Source organism: Phaseolus vulgaris, chromosome 8 (assembly GCF_000499845.2).
Source record: "Phaseolus vulgaris cultivar G19833 chromosome 8, P. vulgaris v2.0, whole genome shotgun sequence".
Lineage (NCBI taxonomy): Eukaryota > Viridiplantae > Streptophyta > Magnoliopsida > Fabales > Fabaceae > Phaseolus > Phaseolus vulgaris.
The window spans coordinates 32,471,908-32,492,319 of NC_023752.2; the positions used below are offsets into that span (position 1 = coordinate 32,471,908).

A 20,412-nucleotide genomic window follows, 5' to 3' on the forward strand; every position below is an offset into this window, starting at 1 on the left:
AGAAACAAGAAGTAACTAGTTTCAGTCTTAGAAACAACCTACCTTTAATTGGGGATCTCAAGTCCCTTTTATAGCCTACCACTTGTAACAGCTTTCTATCACGAGAGTCTTATCTCAACTGAAAGCCTATGCGTTAGGAAGATATTTTGTTTAGGGCACACCATGTTTAGCGTCGCAGCTGAACATAACCTTTCCTTCACTGGAGTACATCAAATCTTAACCGAATAACCACCAGGGTACCAACTCATATACCAGCATCAGGGGTCCAATCAGTTTTACGTAGGCACCCTCGGCGAGGCGCTACGTACCTACATGCAACCTACTCATTGTGCCCTAGCACACATTGGCTTAGGTTTAGAGAAAACATTTTAATCGTTTTTTTTTATCAGCAAAGAATAGAATTTAATTAAAGGGGATACAAAGGGGTATCCCAACCCACTTACACAAACATTTTGAAGATATAAATCTTCAATCTGCAAAAAACACCCTAGAGATAACAGAGAAAACTAGCTACTGCTGCGACAGGGGCCCTGCTATAACATGTAACCTGCCAATACTAGCTGTTTTATGATTAACCAATCATACTTTTGAACAGCAGCCCCTCCGTAATATGGTTCCACCAAGTTGGCAAACCCTTCAAAAGCAATTGGTTCTCTCTAGCCACAGAACCACATCTACATGGCCATGTAATCATGAATCCATAGAAACATCCTCTAATTTTGTAAATGATGCAGGCTTCTTCATCCAGCCACTCCACCAGAAGCACGTGACCATTTAAAAAGCCAGCAGCTCCCACTCCTACACCTGTCGCACAGAACCAGCCCAACCTTGCTTATAAGCTCAATCCTTGCAAGCAACAGAGCTTGGCCGTTCGCACAATCACCACAAAAAACCAGCTCTGTCATACTAAACCAGTAGTCGTCATACTTCACCACCAAAACAATGGTTATTATGCAATAACCTTACTCCTGCCTCTGCATCATCCATGAGATGAACACAGTAGCCTGCATGTTACTTAACACTTCTAAGACAGATGATTGGGTTAAGCACCCAATCAGCAAACGAGTAATTAAAGGAATGGGTCATGTGCTTCAACCAGAGCCAAGATTTGAGTTGAACTTTCTGAAAAATCTCATCCACATCTACTACCCCTTGCCGGAATAAGATTAAATTTCGTTGGTCCCAAATGCCTCTGATCACGTTCACCCAAACACCTTTCCAAACTAGATTTTGTTTATTTGTGGCTTGGAACAAATAAAAATTCAGAAAATGCATCTTAAGGTCATTATGTTGGACTGTAGATGTACCTACCCACTTAAAGCACTTGGACCATACCCGTTGGGCATATTTGCAATGAAGAAAAATGTGCTGGCTGGACTCCTCCTCTATCTGACACAGTGGGCATAGCATTGAGTTCATCAACACTCCTCTTCTACTCAAACATTGTCTTGTAGGCATTCTCCCCCTTAGCGCCCTCCAAGCTGTCATTAACACATTCGGAAAAGCCTTCCTTTTCCATAAAGAATTGTACACTTCGGATTGCGGGTCTGCACTTTGCTTGGTTAAGCATTTGTAGGCAGCACTTACGAAAAAAAAAATCCCAGAATTCTCTTTCCCCCACACCTGTATGTCCTCAATATTCTTCTTTAACGTGACCCTAGAGAGGAGCATGTTAAGATCAGCTTCCAATTGGGACTCCCACTCAAATCTAGTACGCCTCCACCTCAATATCCACCTCCACTCAGAATTACACCACATTCCAACTTCGCCTATGGTTTGGCCTTGGTGTAGGGAAAGAGAGTACAGACGTGGGAACATGGTTTAAAGGTTCTCACTTCCAACCCACACCTCCTCCCAGAACTTTGCTTTGTCTCCACATCCAAGTTCCCATCTTAGTTCTTCTTGAAACCACTCTCTACCTACACCCTCTTTACACGTTTTGTTTAGATCCCTCCACCACCAAGATTGGTCCTTGACAGTTATACAGCCGTTATCACAATCCAGATCATACTTTGACCCCAACACCTCCTTCCACCTACCTTTTTCCGGTGATATGCAACGCCATTTCCATTTGGCAATCAAGGCCTGATTTAACTTTCGAATATCTCTGCAACCCAACCCTTCGTCCGTCTTTGGTTTGCAAACGTCTTTCCAACTTACCCATGATATTGGCTTGTTGACCTTCCCCCAACCCCACAGAAATCTGCTTTGGATTCTGACTATCCTTGTACATACCGACTCCGGAGCCCTGAACAACGAGAGATAATACAAAGGTACAGCTGTTAAAACAGAGTTAATAAGGCAGCTTCTCCCTGCTAGAGATAAGAACCTCCCTTTCCAAATATTGAGCCGTGCTTTAAGCTTATTGAGAACAGGTTTCCAGAAATGTTTCTTCCTTGGGTTCCCTCCCACCTCTATACCCATATACTTAAAAGGTATCCCCATCTTAGTGCAATTCAAGATCTTGGTGAAACAATCTACAATATTACTTTGTATATTAATACCAGCCAGCTTAGATTTGTGGAAGTTAATCTTCAGGCCTGAGGCAAGCTCAAAGCCCCTTAGGATGGCTTTCAATGTTATCACATTATTGATATTATCTTCACAGAAGAATAAGGTGTCATCCGCGAATTGGAGAATACAAACTTCCTCCTCTTTGCGTCCTATCTTGAGACCCGTCAACATGTTGACCTTTAAAGCTTCTCTTACTATCCCTGCAAGACCTTCTACAACTACAAGAAAAAGAAACGGTGCCAAGGGGTCTCCTTGCCTCAACCCCCTAGTAGGCTTGAACTCCTCCGTAGGACTCCCATTAACCAACACCGACACCGTAGCAGAATCCATACACCCTCTAATCCAGGAGATCCACAGGCTATGAAACCCCATCTTGCTCAACATGTCATATAAGAATTCCCATCTGACCGAGTCATAGGCTTTCTTAAAGTCCACCTTCAGAAAGAGCCCACTTCTCCTCCTTTTCCTTAGTTCCTCCAGAACCTCATTGGTCGTCAGTACACTGTCTAGGATCCCTCTACCCTTTAGGAAGGCAAATTGGTTATCATCTATAATTGCTGGCATCACCTTCTTCATTCTATTGGCTAAAACCTTTGCAATGATTTTGTATAAGGCACCTACTAGTGAGATGGGTTTGTACTGTTCTAGCTTAGATGGATCCTTGATCTTAGGGATAAGTGCAATGAACGAAGCATTGCAGCCTTTCGGGATAGACCCCGTCATGTGAAACAAGGCCATAGATGCTACTATCTCATCTTTTATAAACTCCCAGCTCTTCCTGATGAAGTTGAAATTAAACCCCTCAGGACCTGGGCTCTTTGAACCTTCACACTGCCTCCTTTATCTCCTCCTCAGAGAACATGGCTACAAGGGTCTCGTTCTCCATAGTTGATAATGACTGAAACTCAACACCATCCAACCTTACCCCTAGATCCTTCGTAGCACAAAATCTAGATTCAAACAACTTATTGGCCTCTGTTCGCACTGTGGACGGTTCCTCACACCATTGGCTCCCTACCTCAACACCTTTCACTTCGTTCTTCAACCTCCTCCACCTCAGAGACGAATGGAAAAATCTAGTGCAAGAGTCTCCATTCTTAAACCAGTTTGCTCTAGCCTTCTGACTTATGAGGGACTCGATTCTCTTGTCATTCTCTGCGAGGCAGCTTACTAACTCCATTCTTTTCAGCCTACCTTTTTCCCCCAAGTCCCCATTACAATCTTGGTTATCAAGATCCTCCAAATCCTGTAGAATCCTTCGCTTGGTATTATCAAGGTTACTGAATACCTCCTTATTCCATGTCTTCAGGTCAGACTTGAGACATTTCAGTTTTTCTTTAAAAACTATGAAAGCATTCCCCTGCGCTGTATAAGACTGCCATCGAGCTTTCACCATCTTGAGAAAACCTTTATCAAAGAACCAAGCATCAACAGATCTGAACGGTTTGGGACCCCAGTCCTTCTCCACGGATTTCACCACCAGTGCACAGTGATCAGACACTTCCCTTCTTAGAACGTATTGTTTGCTCATCGGCCATATTTGTAACCATTCTTCAGTAACAAAGACTCTATCAATTCTGCTTTTGGCCGTTCCATCGGGTTTGAACCACGTAAAAGTCTTACCAACCAAAGGTAACTCTATGAGGGAAAAAGATTCAATGAAACTATTGAAGCCCCTGATCTCACTTGATTGTTCGACCCTGCTCCTGACTCCTTTCCTTTCACTTCTACTTCTAACAGCATTAAAGTCACCACATAAGCACCATACAGATCCTTGGGAGACCTCTTTCACCTTAGAGAGCTCCTCCCACAGAGCCTTCTTACCGCTCAGATTACAGGGAGAGTAAACATTAACCACCGCACACCTAGAAGAAGATTTAATATGCTGACCAAAAACTGCAATAAAGCCTTTGCCCATCAGGTGATGTTCATAGGAAAAAGAGTCTTTGTGCCACAGAGACAGCAAACTTCCACTCCCTTTATCCCCTTGATTATGAATCCAACCAACTGAATTGACACCCCACAGAGAAAAACATCTGGCATCTGATAAATCTTTAGCTTTTGTTTCTTGCAAGCACACAAAATCAGCATCCTCACTTCCTATAATCTGCCTCATATACCTAACCTTGGTTCCTCCCCCCAACCCTCTTATGTTTAGATTAACTATAATCATGGTAGACCATCCTTATTCCCTTCCTCAACTTTCTTCAGGAACTCCACGTCTCTAGCTTCCATACGCACATATTCTTTTTCGATCTCCTGATCATCCCCCTGCAGAAAATCCCTACTCTTCTACTGATCGCCCACAACTTAGACGGATCCGCTGGTGAAACCATATCTCGCAACCTTGAGTTACAATTATCTATATCCCCATCCGAAAGAGAGACAGCGGGCATACCTCGAATGGTTTGGTGCAGATTCCCAACACGAGCTGCCTTTGATCTTAATCTAACAGAGCGACGTGGGTGAGAGTTCGGGGCTGCCAATTCCATCAATCCTTTGGTCTTCCTTTGGCGTTGAGCGTTTCCTACTGGCCTCCCCCCCTCTTCAATTCCTAACCGTATAGGGAACCCACTATCTGTGCAGACATCCCCAAGGTCTTTCGCTTCGGCAGTTTCTTCATGCTGGTGATAACCTTTGAGCATCTCTTCCTAGTCCACGGTCTTCGTCTCCGCTCCACTCTCTAGGGCTATGGTGCGACTGACACTGATTTCCTTGTTCGAATGCGCTGAGGACCTCTCCTCCTGAGACTGATGCATCCCCTTTCCTCCTAACGAGCCTCCTATTGCACCTCGAGCAAACCTGTGAGCGTGGTCTGACCCGATTTCCGTCTGAGATGGCCCTGACCCGGATCCGCTCGCACCCACACCCGTCTGAACCTCCTCTAAATGGGCCTCCAAATTCCTAACTTGGCCCAAACCCCCTTTGATTGTATTTTGGGTATTCAGGTATTCAATATCCACAACTATTCTTGCCAGCTCATCATGTTCACAGATTCTATTAAGGGGATAACCACAAATTTGGCCATAATAGTTGTCAAAAGCAGGTTCCAAAAGAGGGTTCTGACTCTGTATTACTTCATTCGTGAATGAGAAATCGCCTCCCTTCTGACACTCTCTACTGCGTGCAGAGTGTACCTCAGAATAAGCCTTTGACTTTTGGTCATCTCTTCCATCCTCCTCCCCTCCTCCGACCGCCTCTCCTGTTGATTGTCGTTCTTCCCCAGATTTACGATTGCATTCCTCCTCCCCACTCTTCACGGAAAGCGCAGATTCCTCAACATAGGATTCTATGGAGGTAATGCTGTCTGAAGACTCAAAGCTACAATGGTACCCCTTGCATATTCCTATCGATGCCATGGGACACTCCTCTTCAATAGAAATGCTAAGGACTTGATTATTGATCCTCATCTTCTTTGCCACCCTGACAAAACAATTGTTCTCAACGCGAACTTTCAGTCGAGCGAACTCCAAGTTTTCCCACAACAGCGTGGTATCATCAATAGCAATCAGAGAATTCGATTCACCAATCACCTTCGCAAAGCATTCACGGTTCCAGAGTGAGATCGGTAACCCGAAGCATCTCACCCAGACAACCCTGTGGTTGACGACCTGAGCTGCTGACCAAGGCACAATACTGAGAAAGACACTATCAAACCACTCTTTGTTAAGCTGCACCAACTCCTCCATGTTCTCGCCCTCTCTAGGTGTTAACAAAGCTAGATTGTCCCCCAGCGATCTCACTCTTACCATATTCATACCCCCTCAAACAAAATCTTCGCCCAGCTGTTCAAAATCCGTATCTTCATTGTATTGTCCGACCAGAATTTTCTCCATCCACAGCGAAACCTGTTTCTGAGTTTTAAAGACTGGTCCCTTCCACTCTAAAGGTGTTTGACCTCTAGCAACATCAGCGAACAATTTGAACCCCCTCCTTTCCTCCCAGACTTCCTTCCTTTTTGTAGTCTTGTTCTCGTCAACATCTTCCATCTTGTTCTTGCCCTTCGTTGGCCTCACCATGGTCGTTTTCCTAACGTCCTTTGACTCTTCCCTAGGGAGCTCCGCTTGATGGCGACGATACTTCGGGATATTCACATAAAGTTTTCTATTTCCTATGTATATTTGGTCGAGCTCCTTCTCCAGTTTCGCCACGTTCTTCACGTCGAATAGACTCACGAAACCAAATCTTCTTCCCCACTTATTCAACCTGCGGGAGATGAAGACATCTTTCACCCTTGCCCATCTTTGGAAGATTTTGAGCATTTCCTTCTCTCCGTAATCATCAGGAAAGTTAGAGAAGAAGAACGTGGTGGAGTTGTTACTTGTTCTGTGCTGGGGGCCATAACCATCCTTCCTCACTAATAAGCGAGATCTGCTGCCCTCTCCGGTCTCTTTACGACGGTCTCCAGACTGTTTACGACGATCCATGTATAAAGAACGTGTGTTTTGATACGATGTATCAGATTTACGAAAAACATTTTAATCGTACTAGACTCATACGCACTAAGCACACCCCTAGGTCCATTACTGCCCCTGACCGTCTGGACCTTGCACACAGGGGGTTACGTTAAGTATATAGAAAAGAGTTAACACATATCTTGAGCCTAACCATATGGCCTATCAACTTGGTTCAAAAGTCAAATTAACCTAACTGAGGCAGATATTGAGTTCCGACTAGTGAGCACTAGTGAGCACAAAACTGTGAGCGTTGTGGCCATTACAAATCTAAAATGACAATTTGGTTTGACAGAGAAAACCGGAAAGAGAAAAAGCACAGAAAGTGAGCGTGAGATAGAAAACGAAAAGGCACTGTTTGAGAGAAATTAATTGTGATTGAATGGACCGGGCATCATGTCCATCATAGAGTCCTCCACGTGTCTGCCTATGTGAAAACATAAAACAATCTAACAGAGATACACATTAGGGTTTGGGAGAAAGCAAAAAGAAAAGATGTGAGAGATGAGAGAACGAGAGAGGTATAGAGCGAGAGTTTGGGAGTGCATCACGTGTCAAATGAATGAAGAGTGTTAAATGAGCAAGAGAGCGTGAGATGAGAGAGGGAGAGTTTGGGAGATGAAGCGTCATATGTCAGTTGTAGAGTGCACTCTGTTGGTAGATAGATTTTCTTTTTTTGGTAACTTTTGAATTTTTTTGTATTTATTTTGAGAAGTTTTGTGGAAGTGACATATTACAAAAGTTATCTTGGAAATATTTTCTATGTGTATTATATATAAATTTTCTATACCACTTTTCTTAATCAGTTTTCTATTTTCTTTTACATCTTATCATGTTTTCATATGGTTTGTCTTGAGATGCGAATTTGATCTTCATGGGTCATCTTATTGTGTCTTTCCATAAGTTCATATTTTCCAACACCTCATGAGTTTATCGTCATTTCAATGATTACATCATAATTTCTGTAAGTTTATAATCATTAATAATTACATGAATTGTCTCTCCGTCATGTGCTTGGGAGTGGTGTTGGTATTTAACATTGTTTCGTTATTTCCTATTAAGGATCTATTTTTCTTTTTAACAAAAAAAAAAAATTGTTGATGTGTTATTTGAGGGGAAAATTATGTTTGATGCCATAAATATAAAAAAAAGGTTTGAAATCGCTCATTTTCAAATAATATTAATAAGTCTTTCCCATTTTAAATAATATATTTACACACTTTATAAAAGATCTTGAAAAAATCGTCCTTATGATTTAAAATTTTCAACCATGTTAATCTAATATAATTATCTATTATGACTAGACCATGACATTTTCCACTAAAGACACTCTTTTAGAGCAAATTGATCTAAGTGTAACACTTAAATAGGTTTCCACGTGGAAACTTACTTTTTGTTTTAAGACATTTTCATTAATTTGTCTTTTTGTACATGATTCATAGAAAATATTATCTTCAATGGCATTAATGTTTTTTTCTTACATAGATAATTTTACAATTTTGACATTGATATGAGCCATATAAGCATATGAAACATAGAAATCGAAATCAAATAGAAATAAATCTCCTCATTGTTTCAAATCGTAAATCATGAATTGTTCAGATTGAGTCAATAATTTTAATTACAACTTTACAGGAGGACTAAGAATAAAAATATAATAATTTAAGAACATGAAAATGTATAAAAAATAGGAACACAATATCATCATGGTTCATATTTTAACTTGGTATTTTTCAGTCTATTTCTTGGACTACGTATATATACACAAGAGTTGATCTCAGGAATGCAGGAATACACTTGAACAGGGGAAAAGAAATGGTGTAATACCGTCTTGTTTCCGAGTAAATAAACTACGGTGTCAATCACTTGTACAGAAATGAAATATGCCGGTTTCCTAAAACGTGGTAAAAGTACACGTTCTGCAAAAACAGAGTGAAACCAACAGGTAAACATCAAGAGCAGTAATGACAAATGTAGCCATTAACAAAACTAAGAATACAAGCATCTGCACATTTTGCAGCTCATACATGAATCCGATAATCAGACTTCCACAGCGGGCCGAGCTAAAATAATGTTTGGTCTTCTATAGCTGGCGAGAGTGTGCTGCTGATAATTAATGGGACTTAACAGTAAAATTATCATTCACAGTTCTTTCTTTAGAAAAGGATATGTAGCCTAAAGAACTGAATAATCAAACACAACAAACTACAAACTTGCTTTGATGCTAGACATATTAGTCCTAGACTATAATTCGTCGATGACAAACTTCTATCTTCCATAAGGATGATATCGAGCAGTTCCTGCACCACCATATCCCCCTCTAGTCCCATAAAAGGAGCCTCCACTAGCCCCCCCATATCCACCCGCTAGGCTGGCATCATAGCTGCTTCCATAAGCATTACCAGAGGAACCACCACCACCACTATATGCCCCGTAACCCTCATTAGCTCCACCATACCCACCAAGATCATAGCCTCTGCCAAAGCCTCCACCATATCGACCAGCATACCCAAGAGAAGGATCACCTCTATAAGGCCCCATGGCACCAGCATATCTTCCATAACCGCCAAATTCACTTCCAAAGCCACCATAAGCACTTCCCCTACCACCATAGGCACCACCTGACCTATAGCCGCCACCCATACCAAAATTACCACCAAATCCATCATAAGCATCTCCATATCCACCACCATATGAAGACCGGGCATCATTATAGCGCTTGGATGATGGAGCTGGTGGATTAGGCTTTTTTGGTTCCGCCTTCTTGATTTCCACCTACAAAAGTGAAGATAACCATGTTCCTTAGAGATAAAAAAACGACTAAATGGGGATGAAAGTCATGCAATTCAAGTATCTTGATCTTTCACAGGATAGTAAATTGGAAATATATTTGGTCTAATGTTAACGATGACTTTGAGTCATAAAACCATGGTAGATCAAGCAGTAAGACATAAAAAATGCCTCCTTGATGTTGTCACTAGTAAAATCAAACTACAGGTGTCAATAACCTCCTAGATGTTGCAATGTTGTAAGATCAAGCTACAGGACTTCATTTAACTCTTACAAAAGGAGTCGTGTGGAAAAATAGCACAATGCTCCCTATACCATTTTTTCTAAAGTAGTTTTTTACATCTAAAAATTACAGTAGCTTTAAGAACATAAGGCACTGCCCACTTGTTCAATCCTAAAATCAATGCAAACATAAATGTTGTGTCCTAAGAATGGAAACTCGATCCAGTGGATGTGCATTCAACCAAGAAATAATGGGTACTTAAATGTGATCCAGCTGGGCCCAGGTTTGGTATAATTCAGAGGACCCACTTCATTTTAACTGAGATATAACCGCCCAAACTTTATATAAAAGCACCAGTTCTAGGACATTGCTAATTTCTTATATTAATTTATAATGTTTCCTTAATCCATGTTAACCTTAAAACACTAGGAAGTTCTAACTCAATATTAAATAGGAAAAGGACAAATAGATTCTCATCAATAGATATGTTCATCTAATCCCAACGCTGAAGGCACGCAACAATTACCAACAAAACATTGCAGTCAATTGTGTTCAATGCCTTGATTTATTACAGTTAAGCACAGGCTAAGTAAATTATGATCCATTAGCTACGTCAAGCACATATTTTGAAGATGGGAAATTCAAGATGCCCATAATAAACCACTCCAACTGTTAACTTGTCCTTTTAGCCTGATCTTGACCCCTAACTTTTGGAAATCAGTTATAAAACCAAATACAATTTGTAATTTCATTTCAGATGAATAAACAACTAACCTGAGCTCCAGAAAACTCAATTTTGTTCCCCACAGCTAAGAGATCATCAACAGCTTCTTCAGAGTCATAGGTAATGAACCCAAAGCCACGTGAACGATTAGTAGAGTGATCCCGCATTATCTGGTGATCTTTGACTTCTCCATAGCGTGTAAAGAAGTCTCTAAATTCATCTGCGCAAGTTCATCTCTAATTAAAACAGTAAAATCCACAACAACTTTCTGCATCTCTTTAATGGTTAACTAGTTACTTCCCAAATCAATAATTGCTTTGAAGAAAATTCAAGCCTGGTTAATTATAACATAACATGTTCACACATGAGATATAAAAAAAATCCATTCAAATTTCGATTGGTCTTCGGAGACATTTCAACACAAAAATTTCCACCCTAGAATATATGAACAATGTGCACGCAAGTGATGAACTTTCTCACCGAAGAAAGCTTGAACATAAGAGGTTTGTATACTTTTAATTTTTTCTCCATCGAGAAGGCTACAAAAACTCATAAAGGACTTCCTTCAGTGTACATACTGAGAACAGAACCTCCAAGAGCTCTTAACTCTTAAATCAATAATATGAAACTTAGATCTATTCTAATATTTTCAATAGCAAACGTGTCTTCTGGGTGTCAGTTGGTGTATAAAAATTATATAATACCACCACAACCACTTCTCAACATATAACATATTGTATGTACACATATATATACGTGTGCCCATCGGTCATGCTAAATCCTCAAACTTTCAGTTTTTTGACACTACGGCATCTACAGCATCAACAAGAGGAAATTAGCTTAATTGAAAAACTACCTTCACTCACAGTAGAAGGAATTCCACCAACAAAAATCTTCTTGGTTCGGAAGTCCTTCGAGTTCGAGCCAACGGCACCCCTCGGTATCGTCCGCTTAATCTCCACCTATAAACCATTCACTGCATCAGCTTTCATTTCCTTGAATCAATACTACTCAAAACGTTCAAACATCAAATGCAGGTGTTCATTAATAATTACCTGTTTGCCGTTGATAATGTGAGTATCCTCAATAACTATGTCCACCACAGAGGGATCAGCGTAAGTTATGAAGCCGAAGCCGCGAGGCTGGCCGGTCTTCCGGTCCTTCATGATAACGGAATCCGTTATCTCACCGTATTTACCAAAGTGCTTGATGAATTGTGCTGCACAAAATTATGAACAAAACAAGTTAATGACTTATTTACAGAAATGCTCATTGAGCATTTGCTTAACCGTAAAACAAAGGAAACCAACGCAGTGCAGAAAGAAATCACTAACCAATAGTGGTTTCTCTCGCTAAACCGCCTATAAAAATCTTTCTGCAATTAAAGGGTCCAGTTTAATTAGACAGAACACAATTTAAGAAAATTTGAAAAAGCAATTAAGAAGAAGATGAAGGGAAGTTGAAGGTTTAGTGGAGTTAGTTACCGACCCGGGACTGGCACCGTCGCCGGTGAGGGGTTGGGGCTTGTCTTCTTCGTCATCGCGGTGGGAGAAGGGTATAAGGTCGTTGGCATCGCCGTCGACGGCGTGGTGATTACTGGGTGGTGACTCCATCACTTTACCAACTTGAACCACAGAAAGATAGGGGAAGAGAGATGCGGACAGGGAATGAATGTATGTAACCCTAGATTTTGATTTTATTTGTTGGGTTTGGGACTTTATATATACATTATGAATACATGAATTTAAATATATATATATATATATATATATATATATATTACATTATTTTGATGATACAGTAGTTCATGAAATCGAGATTTTAGTCTAGAAAACAATAATTAAATTTGGTTTAAATGCTATATTAATTTGATAACTTAAAAATATTGAAAAATATAATATATTTTGTAATTAATATGTTAATGGGACAAGTGAAATTGGAGGAAAATATGAAATAATTAATATGAAAATTTGAAATTATCTTTACAGGATTCTCCATTTTAACTCTATTTTTTGGACTAGATAAATTTTTTTCTGATTCTACCCACCCTTATTTAATATATCTCATTTTATTAATACAATGAAGTATTTTGTCATATTTCATATGAATTACTTAAAAAATAAATTTATTTTTTAATTTTTTAAATTAATATTAATATACAGTTTTTATATGACTTCCTCACTCTTCACTTATTTTAAGGCAACCGAAGAAAGAGAGAACATACTCTCATACATTTCCACACCAAATCTCACATAAAATAAAATAACTTCTATTTTTAATCACTTTTTGCACTTCCTTTTTTCTTTTTCAATTTCAACTCGTCCAAAATTATTTTTGTATGTATGTTAAATTTTTATCATCGTTAAAGTTGAGTAAAAGAGAAAAATATGAATACACAGGCGCAATTACGCCGGGGTTTCCACTAGTTTATAATAAAATGAATAAATAAAAATTTTAATATGCACAAAATATTATAAATGTTAATTATAATTAAATAATAATCTTATATTATATTATATAAATTTATTGTTCTTGCCGGTTGAACTGCTCGCCAGTTGACTCTGATGACAAGCTCTAGCTCCATCTGTTTCTTCACGAACCCTTCTTATCTCTTATTGCTCTAGAACGTAGCTCCGTTTAAACAGAGGGGGTCCTACATGTTGATTGCACTCTGACGATCAAGTCAGTACAAGACTTACAAGAATTTAAGAAGTAGTAAGTTTCAGTCTTAGAAACAACGTACCTAACTTGGGGTCTCAAACCCCTTTTAATAGTTTACCCCTTTTAATAGTTTTCCCTCACGAGAATATAATATCAACCGAAAGCATACTCAACAGGAAAATATTTTGTTCAAGGGCACACTCTCTTGGTGCTGTAACCGAACGAAATCTTTCCTCTATGGAGTGCATAAAGTCATAACAGAATAACCACCATGGTACCAACTCATGTACGAGCATCAGGCACCCAACTCATGATGCAACGTTATCTTTTGCCATACATGCAACCTAACCACTATGTGCCTAAAACACACATACTTAGGTTTACTTGACCTAGACACCACATGTACTAAACGTACCCCTAGGTTCAAAAATATCTTTTACTAGTAGCCTTAAATTAACGTATAAAAGGTTATTTCAATTATGCCAAGATGGGTTTACTAACCAAACTGAGCTCAACCACATGGCTCATTTTATTGGTCCAACAGCCGAGCTAACCTGCCTATGCCATGCACCGAGATCCAACCACCGAGCACTAAGCCTTGAGCGCTCTATCCAGTACATTTATAATAATTGTAATTTTATGAAAAGAATATATGACATAAATTTATAAATATCATTGCAAATTTTTTTTTATATATATATATAATTAGAATTGGCAATCTTATAATCTTATAACCGTTATCTTTAAAAAGAGAAATTATTTAATTACTTTAAAATAAAAAAAAAATAGTTATTTATTTATTTTATTAAATAAATAAATAAATTATTTTTGCATTAAAACATAAATAATATTGTACTGGACCAGAGCGTTGGGCTTAGTGCTCGATGATCGGACATCAACTCCTGTATCGGGCAGGTCAGCTCGGTGGTCTGGACGAGTTAATGTGTGTGTTGAGGTTCATTCATATACTCACGTGTACAAGGCCTGATAAGCAAAAAAATACAGGTGGTGTGTTTAGCACATTCGGGTTTAGCACAAGTAAATATTCCCCAAAGAAGCCTAAGCCCAAGAGCGCTAGGGTTTTGGGGGATAAGTTGCATGCATGATACGTGAAGGTTAGTACGCCTACAGTAAACAGATGGGTCGTATGATGTTGGTACATGAGTTGGTACCCTGACGGCCATGTTGTTAAGATTATGCACTCTAAGGAGGAAGATTATGTGCGGTTGTTGTACGAAGATTGTGCACATTGTAACAGATTCTCCTCCCATCAAACCTACTTTCACTCAAGATAAGGTTCTCGTGAGAGAAGGGTTGTTACAAGGAGTAACCTAAAAGTAGTCTATAAAAGGGACTTGAGATCCTGGTAAAGGAACATCGTTTCTAAGACTGAAACTACTTGCTTACTTACTCATGATTTCTTAAGCCCAGTACTGACTTGATCGTGAGAGTGCAATCAACAGGTAGGGCCCCCTCTGTTTCAAATGGAGTCACGTTCCAACAATCCAGGGAAAGAGCAAAATCCAGCAGAGACAGACAGAGTCACAACCTGTTCCCAGAGTCAACCGGTGACCAGGTCAACCGACAAGAACAAATATATACGATACACTTTTTTACAAAAAAGAATAGTATTATTATAATAACTTTTGGAATAAAATTATATTATTAAATTATAAAAAGATTTGTATTAAAAGTAATTATAAAAATAAATAGTTTTTAAATTTTTTTATATGTAATTTTTTTATTGTATAGGTGGTTTGTAAATTGGGAAGAATCATTTAAATTTTAAAAAATAATTATTTAAAGAGTAATCTTATAAGAAATCTTATAAGGCCCAAACGGTCAGCAAGGGATAGTAATGGACTTAGGGGTGTGCTTAGTGCGTATGGGTCTAGTACGAGTAAAATGTTTCTCCAAACCTAAGCCCATGTGTGCTAGGGCACAATGAGTAGGTTGCATGTATGATACGTAGTGCCTTGTCGAGGGTGCCTACGTGAAACATATTGGACCCCTGATGTTGGTACATGAGTTGGTAGCCTGACGATTATTTTGTTAAGATTTGATGCACTCCACTGAGGGAAGGATTATGTTCAGTTGCGACGCTAAGAGAGTGTGCCCTAAAACAGAATATCTTCCTAATGCATAGGCTTTCAGTTGAGATAGAACTCTCATGATAGAAAGTTGTTACAAGAGGTAGGCTATAAAAGGGACTTGAGATCTCAGGTAAAGGTATGTTGTTTCTAAGACTAAAACTAGTTTCTTCTTGATTCTTATAAGCCCTGTACTGACTTGATCGTCGGAGTGCAATCAACAGGTAGGACCCCCCTCTGTCTCAACAAAGCCGTGTTCTAGCATTCCAAAGAGAAGAACAGATTCCACCAGAGATAGACGGAGTCAGAGCTTGGGATTAGAGTCAACTGACGATCAGGTCAACCAACGAGAACAAGAATAATAATTTATTTATTTAAGTGAAATATGTACGAAGATTACAAATGATTTTTAATTATATTAAAAGTATTATTCTTAACTGGTTTAATCAATAAGTACTAGAAAATGGTTATCAGGTTATATTTAGCATCCAATAAACTATTAATTAAAACTGTCCAACTCAATAACAAAAGAAGTGTAATACGGAGTTGTAAAAGTTTCTATCATTACTCATACTTAAGTGTATTTTATTTTATTGTTTCCTATTTATAAGGTTTGAAAATACAAATGAATGGGCCTAAAAGCAATTACATCGAAGTTGGTCCAAGAAAATTTACATTATAAATAACTCACATACTATATTGTTTTTTAGCTCATAAACCGTTTAACCCCTTCTGTTTAACATATTTATGAGATTCATTCCTTTGAGCTTAGAACTTCCAATCTTTAGGATCTAATTATCTTCATTGAAACTTCATAAATAAGAAACAAAATATCAACTCAAAAAGATATCCACAAAAGTCATAATCAACTAATCATATGGTTTATACAAACTTATACCCGAAAAAATATAGTTTTCATAGAAATTTATTACTAACACTTATTTACTACTAAGAAAACAAATTTATGCTAAAAAGAACAAATACGAAAGATAAAAATGCTTAGAGAATACATAAAATTATAAAACACATGAATAATTCAGATGTGGCCTTTCATTTTTCTCATAGAGAAACAACGGTCACAACTAGAAGATGTGGCATTACAATTGGGTCTTCTAACCGAGCTTATGACTAGGGTCAATAGCGATGAGTTAATGTTCATGTGCGAACAGTTGTTGAGATTCACACCACTTATAACAATGGTGAAAGGAGATTCTACCAAATTGTATCGACTTAACAACACATTTCAACAATAGCCTTGATGCATTCGACGATGTCATAACTCAACAATCACAAGTGCACATTTTTACATTGATTGAAAGTTTATTGATGTCTGCTACATCAAGTAGTAAAGTACATTTATTGTTGTACCCTTTATTATTGGCTAACTTTAATTATTTGATAAGTTGTATTAGAATGTTTATATCATGTGTTAGATCACGAAATCGACTTCAACCAATACAACATCAAATGTTGCTTGTTACTTTTATGGTGTTGGCTTGGGAACGAATAACATGCATTTTCTCGGCTCTTGTGTCATTAACTAATGAAGATATGGAAGGAGGGCTTGGTTTCCCACTGACAAAAAGATTATTTATTTTATTTATCAAATATGAATATAAAATTTATGTTATCGTATGTTTGTGATACTTTTGTTCTTCATATGATATTACTCATGTTTATGGTAGGTGGTATTGGACGACGGAAATGACAAACATAGCTACGACTACAGTTAGTCAAATACATAATACGTTTGATGCAATTAAACCTGCAGAGGTTGTAAGCAAATTGAAAGTTACATATCATTTTAACTGATATTTTCTTGTTATTGATGTTAACCACATTTTTTGACAGTTTCTTTGGACTCTGTAACTGTTCTCGTTGGTTGACCTCAAAGGAATTGGATGGGAAGCTCGTCTTCTGATTTGTCTCCAATTGATGCTCCAAGATGTCGCTCCACTGGGACAAATGAGGGTTCTACCAGTTGATCACACTTAGATGATCAAGTTAGTGAGAGCATTCAAAATATTAGTTTCAATCACAAGTATTCAGAAACAACATATCTTTACTTGGGGTCTCAAGCCCCTTTTTGTAGATATCCCTTCAACAATTTTCTCCAATCTCAACAGAGCAAAATTTCTACGGGGAGAATATAGTTTCAACAAAAAGTATATAATCTTAACAGAATAAAACATTATGATCACATGCACTTTTACTCTCGGGTGCTAACTACTTTATTCCCAACAACTTTTATTGGTATTTAATTAGCGTATGTATTATAAATAATCAACATTCCTTCTATTTTAATTATCTTTTTCAAGTTGTCTACCAGCATCTGGGTCGAGCTCATGGAACACCCTTTGGGCCCATACTCGCCCAAAACCGAGTTGACCATACCTAAACGCTTGGACCGAGCTCCCGAGCACTCATGACCAATACACAAGCCCCCCAGGCTCGAGTCGAGCTTGGCTAGACGAAGAGTTTTTCCAGCGTTGGCAACTGACGTGACGCTTTCGCAGAGGGTAGGTGAGGCGCGGCAACCGAAGCATTTCCTGATGAGACATCCCACCACACAAAATCTGGAGCATCCATGTGGCACGTGCATCAACGACGAGGAAGCACTGCCGCTTCATCTCTTTCTTTCAAATAATTAAAAACCCATTTCTTCTTCCTTTACTCATTACACAACCCTTCTTATTCTCATAACTTCTCTTACTCCAAAAGCTTTCGTCGCACTTCTTCTCATCATCAAGTTATCACCCACCTCCGTCGCACCAAGTAATTTTCTCCAGTAATCTCTATTGTCAATTATTTGTTCATCTTACAGATTGCATTGCCTAAGCTGTGATCTTATTTTGATTCACTTTCTCTGCCTGACCTAAACTGTGCTTGTATTTTTTGTGTGTGTTTATGCTTGTAATCTAGCTATATTTGCAATGGATTATGGTTCAATGTATCCCTGGACCAAAAAAGAGCTTCTAAAAGAGGTTTCTTATTACACAACCCATTTACATCTTAAGGAGTTGAGAGAAAACGGGTGTACTATGAGTAAAAAATACGAGGGGTGTGTCAAAATTGTGGAGTGTAAGGAAGGGGAACCTATTTGTTGTGACGAGTCGTCGTACCCCGATGGTCCATTTTGCTACTTTTACGCCACCTTTTTCAAGAAGGTTCTCCTTCGTCTTCCCTTATCCATTTTTGAAAAGGAGCTACTAACCGAACTCAATGTAGCTTTTGCCCAGCTACATCCAAATAGCTAGGCATTCATCCGAGCTTTTATTATTTTGTGTTCACAACTCAGCATCTCGCCAACTGTGGGTGTCCCTAAATGGTGCCCCTGGAAGAGCTTTGTACCCTCTTCTAGTCTTCATATAAAAATTTAAAGGTAAATTTGTTAAAGTCAGAGCTTCAACAGGAGATCCAACCCTACATGATGGATTTCCCCTTGTATTGGACCCTTGAACCTAAATTCCAGGAGCGCTCAGCACTTGGAAGATTTGTCTCCAAAAGACCAGGGTATATGTGAATTTTTGACAAGCTTGAAGGTTGTCTTTGACACCTCTTATCTATTGACCAAAGAGTATCTCCCTGACGCCTTGAAGGCCTATACTGGTACTCCTCATTTCCTACCCTTGTAAAGGTACCTATATAAGTGTCATTAATCACTTACTTGTCTTTTCTTTTTTGCAGAAAGGATGTATTGGCAAAGTGGATATGGTTGAGCGCATTAGAAAGATGAGAGTAGCTGCCAGCGTGAGCAAGGATTCGATGGCACCAAAAAGGAAGGCCCCTGTCGAGGTTGCTCCAGTCCAATATGACCAAGACGAGCAAACCAACTCGGGCCTTGTTTTCAAGAGAAAAAGGAGAGAGGCAGCTTCCCCCGAACATTCCAACTTGGATGGTCGAGCTCCACACCAGGAGGTCGTTACCATCCAAGAGTGTGAGGCCGAAAGCCCACGCAGAAAAAGATTATGGGATGTTGACTTCGACGTCCTTACTCATGGTAAGGCTTTCTTCCTGCCCCACTAAGACAAAAACAGGTTAACAGTCCATGACGAAGACTTCCTTCATCGTGACTCCTTGAAGTTATTCAGCCAAGCATTTGGCCGTTGACAAAGCGCAAGATCGCAAAGTGTCTAAAGACCACAAAAATAAGGAGATCATGGAGCTCCGCCAAGGAATGGACCGCTTTCAGATGGAGATCAACCGATTTAATAACCTGCATAAAAAGGCTGAGCATCTCTATACTGAGAAGACTCAAGAGGCATTGGCCCTATCCGAAGAGAAGGACAAACTTTTGGGCGAGATAGAGAACCTATAGAAAGAGATGGCTCATAAAGAAGAAGACTCCAACAAGATGATTGAGTTTCTCAAAGATGACATTACCTGATCCTTTTTGGTCGACTTCGAAACTTTCTTGGAGCAAGCAGCAGTAGTCCGTCCTACCATGGATCTTTCTGCACTAGACCCAGGCAAAACCGTGGTCAACGACCAATTGAGAGAGGACTAACTTAACTTTTATAATAGCTATGGACTGTAATATTTATAGGCTTGCCACACTCACTTGACATTATAACCCTTTGAACCATTTATGCATGTTCTCTTTTTAGCGTTTGTAGACCTTTTATGTATACAAATGTATGCCTCAATGCTTAACTCATTCTCTTCATCTTAACACAACTAATATAAAAAATTTCCGTTAACTTAAGCGTAAAGTAATAATTTATTTACCTTGGTAGAACATTTACCCTTAAGTAAGTGATGCATTCGGGGTTAGGACAACCTTTACTTCAATTTGAATCTCACGAATAACTCCAGCCCCCTTACTAGGCGGCCCTTGGTATGATTACTTCATCAATTTCATGATGCCTTACTTCATAGGGTTCCCATTTAGGTAGTTGCACCTATCCCATGCTCGGTCATCTTCACCATATACTAGATCAAGTAAACTCCTTATCA

General features: G+C 39.0%; 2 protein-coding genes across 2 annotated transcripts; both read right to left on the reverse strand.

Moving 5' to 3' along the window:
* Positions 1-3,340: 3,340 nt before the first annotated feature.
* LOC137824958 (uncharacterized) lies at positions 3,341-4,687 on the reverse strand. The gene has a single exon (XM_068630629.1). The coding sequence runs from the start codon at positions 4,685-4,687 to the stop codon at positions 3,341-3,343; it is 1,347 nt and encodes a 448-aa protein (XP_068486730.1).
* Positions 4,688-8,914: 4,227 nt separating this feature from the next.
* On the reverse strand, positions 8,915-12,431 carry LOC137824292 (uncharacterized). Its single transcript, XM_068629867.1, has 6 exons — positions 12,194-12,431; positions 12,040-12,080; positions 11,761-11,924; positions 11,562-11,667; positions 10,756-10,925; positions 8,915-9,743 (listed from the first exon to the last, which is right to left on the reverse strand). Exons 1-6 carry the CDS (start codon positions 12,316-12,318, stop codon positions 9,237-9,239), a joined length of 1,113 nt encoding a protein of 370 aa, XP_068485968.1. The 5' UTR covers positions 12,319-12,431; the 3' UTR covers positions 8,915-9,236.
* Positions 12,432-20,412: the final 7,981 nt, after the last annotated feature.